Here is a 6,000-nt window from a genome sequence, read left to right as displayed (position 1 = left end):
GGTGCTAGCCTCCCACGCAGACGTTCTTAGGGGTTCGTCACGCGTTCCTGCCCCACGAACGTCTGCTGAAACGAACGGCCACTTCCGTTCGTCGACTGCGGACCAATCAGGAGCCGTTTCCCAACTTTGGGTAAACTCGTGTTTGATATTAAAAATATTACCCCAGACAGGATGGCGGAATTTGTTAAGTTCTTGGTCATGTGTACCAAACGTTTGGTATAAGGGAGTTGAATGCGTATCAAAGACAAGTCATAGTACAATTTGCGCAGAAGAAAACTGATGTGTTCGTAAACCTTCCAACTGGTTATGGAAAGTCACTTATTTATCAAGCTCTATCGTTTGTTTACAATTCAATTCTTGAAGCTGCTGGTCACTGATTGTTGTTGTGGTTTCGCCGCTTGTAAATCTTATGAAAGACCAGGTAGACATTTTGGCTAATCTTGGAATTCTTGCCGCTTCTTTCAGTGAAATCACTGAAGAAAATGCAGGGTGTTGTGGAAGGAAAAATTTCAATCGTATAAACTATATGCACGTCCGGAAGCGAAAATATCTCCACGGGTGATGATTTCCGTTGTTTCGCAGTTTGCTTGTCATAATGAGTCGATGCTGATTGGTCTGTTCAGACAAAGGCAATTTGCCGACGAACGGAAGTGGCTGTTCGTTTCAGCAGACGTTCGTGGGGCAGGAACGCGTGACGAACCCCTAAGAACGTCTGCGTGGGAGGCTACTCCGGTGCCCGACGTGAGAAAGCTTCGTTTGGCGTTGCTCGAAAACGTGAGTAGCACTTCACATATTTTACCTCTATTTTTGCCCCCCAAAATGATATTTTTAATTTTGGTACTTAAGGATACCGTGGGAAAAGTACCCGTTGAGTTGTTGCCTTATTTTTCCCGAAACTATGAGTAACTTCATCACTGAGTCGGCTTTTACAAAAAGCTAGTGGGGACGATGAGTGCAAAATTAGAAATGATTTGCGAGTCTGACACTATGTATCGATGATTCTCTCCAACATCAATCGCATAATATGTGTTTGTCTGATCACCGAATGAGTTCATACTACGGGGATATTATTATTTAATATCTGCAATGTAATATTTTAATCAAGGTGGTTTTGTTTCAGTTTAAGGTGAGTAATTATACTGACTCCGATGCCACTGGCCAAAGTACACTTCTTCAGTTATTGTTATTGATAACTGACACGGGAAGTTGATTAAACAAGGACACGGAAGTAAAAAACAATTTACATAGTCGTTCAAAGAGCTTCTTAATTGCGACTTCGATAACAAGCAATTGTGATTTAACCTTGGCAGAAGGAGCAGTATTTTTCCGAGTGTTGATGGGTGTTTACCGTACGTTAGTGCAAAACATTTTTTTTTACTAAAAGCAGTCCGCAGAATGACAATAGCCTCTTACAACTTGGCAACTGCAAATTTTATACCAGATCAACAGAGGTCTTTAAATGGTAAATATATATTTTTTTTACTAGCGTTATCTTGGAAGCAGATGAATGCTTTTCAATAAAGAAACTTTTTATTCTTTAAGCTTGCTTTTTCCAAGCTATTCTAATTATGCAAATGACACTCGCAAAGCTAATTCGCCCCGCGGGCAGAAACTCGCTTAACACTTCGAATTCTTCTAGCTTCATCGTGTAAGTTAAACATTAAAAGCCTCTTGCCGTTGTCCTCTCATGTATCCCACTAGACCTTGTAATGAGTTTTATTCCAGGATTAATGATCGATGAGTTACTTTAACTCACTCTTAGTCATTCCACTCTACATTGCTACCTCATTTTTTAACAATACGATGGTGACCACATTGTTGTTTATCACGACTGTGAAACAATTCCATAGTCTTCTGTTGTTTACTCTACACAATTCATGACAGCTGTAGTATTTTGCCCCACTCTGTTTTGAGTCTAGAAAGTTCAATACTTCACTGAGCATATTAATCTTCATAAGGAATGATTTTCTTTGTCCATTAAAATTAACACTCACTCACACACTCACTCGTTGTCATGCAACTTTTGTTAAACTTTTCAAACAGACAGACGAGGGCTCTTTTTTCGCAGATTAAAGTAAAACGTTTTTGGTGGTAACCAACATAACAAACACGCACTTATTCACAGGCGTCGACTCTAGATGTAAATAAGGTGTGGTTTGGCTTTTAAGCGTAACATTGTTTTGAATGTGCGTATTGTTTGTGTGATAATTATGGTAATTTGGCAAAACGACTAAAATACAATTGGACCACCAATGGACACCAATGCTATTGTTTTGTTTTGTTTACTTTTGTCTATCTGATTTTGTTTCGCTTTTTTGTAAAACATAGTTGCAGGCAAGAGTGTTGTTAAGTGATTGTTTAATTTCTCGTTGATTTCATTCAGTGTGAACTCTTGATCTCTCGCTATGTTAAGAGTAGTCTTGATTGGCTATTTCAAGTTAACACACTTAAACATGGCATCTCGTATTTTCTCACACTATAAGACTCAACATTGCTGCATAATATATTGGTACAATATTCGACAAGCTTGCGAACGACAAAGGTTTCGAGTAACTTTTAACCTTTTCCTAAGCCATATCACTAGACGTGATTCAATTTTGAAGCGCATAATGGTAACAGTAATGCTGAAGCCATGCACAAGTGTCTTTAAGGCGGCTCGAAACAGTTTTTCTGGCATTGGGGTGAATCTTTTTTAATCAATGTTTCGCATGGAAGGCCTGCTTCCGTTTCCATCATACTACGCCACTTTTTTAGTCTATGATTAAATTGTATGTTTTTGTTGGTTTCCAAGCAACAGCTGTTACCAGAACAACGAAGAAGAAAAGCACATCATTTTAATAACGTCGATTATCTCGAAATCTAGGCAGACTCTTTACAACGGAACTTTCAGGAGTTAAACTACTCAGCCTAGACAAATTGTGAGCAAAATTAGAGAAAAAAATCTGTAAGAGCGTTTTCAAGGAGATAAAAGATCATTTCTTTAAAGCCATTACCGCATTTTTTTGTTAAAATCGCAAGAAAAATAAGAAAAGTCTTTTATGACGGCAACGTATTCTAAAAGTACTTTGAGCTTCTTAGGTGGCTGTGCCGTCAAGAAATTTGTCTTTTATAAACCTCTAAAATAAGTCGAAAAGTTGAAATTGCATACATTTTGGTCGGAGTGATTACCAAGTGGAGAAGGAAACAAAGAAAAATCGTCGGGCGGCACGGCTGAACGCCCGAACTCCCGGCCGCCGCAACGTTTGTTACTTTTGCTCCTAGTACTAGAACCTTCTGAGCGAAGATAGTTTTCATGTTGCTAGCGTGACCTTCTTGCACCATCTCATAGTCCTACAAGTCAGTGCAGTTGTAAACTTATCTGACTTTCGGGATAAATCAGACTGTTCCAACTCCATAACACGGGAGTTGAGCTGACTCGGGCTGACTCAAAGAAGACTGTGTTGTAAGGACAGGACACTGGCTTTGAAAATGGGCAAACTTCCCACAGGCAAAACAGGAACCTCCTCGGACACTGCGAAAGGCAACCCGAAGATAATTGGTCAAAGGAATGAACAGCTAAATTTGATTGGTTGGGATTTGGGCACTGGCCCCTGATAAGTTGAAAGGAACACGAAGGAATGATGAACCTTTCCTAGAGGATGAACGCCGACGTTTTTGCGAAGCACTGGTTTCAGCACGCCTTACGGGCGCTTGTCATCATTGCTGTGGTCGGCGAGGTCTCTTCGCTCATATTCATTCATAAAGTTCTTCTTAGCCATCGTCGGAAGAATCTGCAATCCTTATCAGTTTTGTTTCCATGGGCAATTTTCTTCTCACCTTCTTTAAGCTCTTCCAAGGCTTTTTCGACTCGAGGCGGTGTAGAATTCAGAAAGGAGGATGCCGATTGTATATGGTCAAGAACGTGCCAGTTCCGACCTCCAACTGTTTCTCATTGTCCTTCTTGAACTTCGATGTTGTTTTGGCTGAGGATTTCAGTTTCTTGATAGCCGCACTGTGTTCCTCCGTCAATTCTCTCTTAAGATTAGAAAATCCAGAACAAAGCTCCTCTTTGATCTCTGAAAAACTCGGAGCGATTGCAGAATACCCGGCCCACTAAATATCTTACTTGAATCAAAGTGACACTATCGTTATCTCGTGGAGATAGCGATGGAAGTGGACGTTGATGCCATGGGTTCAACTAAAAGGTGGCTTTTATTCATAATAGTTTGGAATGGTCTTTGAAATGTAATAGTGATGGTAATGCCATTGCGGGACATTGCGGAGACGCTCTTAGGGCTCTACACGCGTTTGTCCCGCACGGGGGGGGGGGGGGGAGGGAGGGGGGAGTGCGTTACGAGCGCAAGGAGGGTCTTTGCCATTACATTACCGCGGGAACGCTTGTCGGAAATTTTGAATGAAACGCCTAAACCAGCTGTGAGTGGCTTGTGTTTTGATACCATTTGTAAACCTTTTAAAAAAATATTGATTATAGATAAGTTTGCGGGCAATCCTGAACGAGATCTTTACGAGCAAAACTACTGGTTTTTTAGACTAGAAGACCGTGAGCGAGACCCAAGCGAAACTAGCGTCAGCCTACGAAAATATAATCACTGACCTTTGCTATCAGCGATGTAATTACCACTTTCTGCTCCATATTCCCCTGAAAAAAAGCTACACTTAAAGAAATAACAAAGAGATTTGAGGGTCACGGTTGCCTTTCAACACCGTTTAGGAATACTTGTACTATTATATTGGTGGAACAAATTTGCATATCCGTGGTTGAGGTAAAATTGCGCGTCTCCAATAGGCCTATTCCGAGTTGCTGTGAAACTCTTTATGAAAGCGAGGCTAGGTGCAAAGTTTTTATTATTAAAATAAGTTGCCATTCTTATGCAAACAAAACTAGTTTTCATATGAAAAGCTTTGCACTTAGCCTTGCTTTCACAGCAACTCGGAATTGGCCTATTTCATTTCGTCTTTCAGTGAACTCGCCGTTTTCCACAGCCGTCAGCTATCCGTTCGGTAGCTGTCCATTGTTTGATGGATTACTTTTATCTTACAGAGCGAAATCATTTACTGCATCGAATTCGCCGATTCGGTAAGCTATGCGAACTACGACTGAGGGACACAAGCATGTGAATATCAGTGCGCGTATTTTTCCTTTGGTGAAGTCTCAATTTAATTTTTTAATTCACGAGTCTTTTCACGTCATGAATTTATATATTTTGTGTTTAACAAAAACGGAGCAAGCTTTTAATAAGCTGTATCATTCAGGAAGTGTTCTGTTGCTGCTTTAAAATGAGCAAGATATAAAAGATAAATGCTACAGCTGTCGGAAATCTATTAGCATGTAAGGATTTGCTGGTGATTGGCTAATAGATTGAGCTTCCGGCTAGCGAGTGACGTGGGACTGGCTATTATTCCACTTCCGGTTACACCGAAGTGAGTGATTCATTTGATGCATTTGAACGCTACCATCACTCCTGGATGCTAAAGGATATCCACAAGTAAAAAGAAGTGCTCCCGCTGTCCCAGAGTCGATGAATATTTAAATGAAGTGAGTAAAACGAGTGCATCCGCAGTCCTGCAGTCCCAGAGTCAATGGATACTTAAATCTAAGACCCCATTCGAACCAACAAAACTCGGTTTAATTAAACCAGGTTTAACAAAATGAAAATTGGTAACGGAAAGCGGAGCTAGGATTCAAGTAAACTCAGTTAACTTATGCTTTCGTTTGTGCTAAATCTTTAGTCGACGACTCCGAAAGCAGGTTTTATTAACATAACAATTTTAAACTGTGTTTAACTAGTTAAAACAGCTTTTAACGTGTTTAAGCCTTGGTGTGAATGTGGCAAAAGTTAGTAAAACGAGTGCTCCCACAGTCCCAGAGTCGATGGGAACTAAAATTTTAGTGAGTAAAACGAGCGCTGAGGATCCCGCAGTCTCAGAGTCGATGAATATTTAAATGAAGTGAGTAAAACGAGTGCTCCCGCAGTCCCGCCGTTCCAGAGTCGATGGGTT

General features: G+C 40.6%; 1 protein-coding gene across 5 annotated transcripts in view; it reads left to right on the top strand.

Moving 5' to 3' along the window:
- The first annotated feature begins 265 nt into the window (after positions 1–265).
- The window catches only part of LOC146449924 (uncharacterized), a 72,788-nt gene continuing 67,053 nt past the window's right edge, over positions 266–6,000 (top strand). For 4 of the 5 annotated variants that reach the window (XR_014860455.1, XM_085100974.1, XM_085100975.1 and 1 more), the window contains exon 1: positions 410–774. Coding sequence is in view for 4 of the 5 variants with exons in the window: in XM_085100974.1 (XP_084957100.1) it covers positions 562–774 (213 nt within the window). In the remaining variant the exon portion in view is untranslated. Of the gene's footprint in view, positions 775–6,000 lie in introns of all 5 variants that reach the window. The other variant, XM_085100976.1, reaches the window with a different exon arrangement.

The sequence above is a fragment of the Pavona decussata genome, unplaced genomic scaffold, assembly GCF_977016875.1.
Source record: "Pavona decussata unplaced genomic scaffold, jaPavDecu1.1 SCAFFOLD_549, whole genome shotgun sequence".
Lineage (NCBI taxonomy): Eukaryota > Metazoa > Cnidaria > Anthozoa > Scleractinia > Agariciidae > Pavona > Pavona decussata.
The sequence above is the reverse complement of the archived record's forward strand: the minus strand, read 5'-3'. Positions and strand labels throughout refer to the sequence as shown.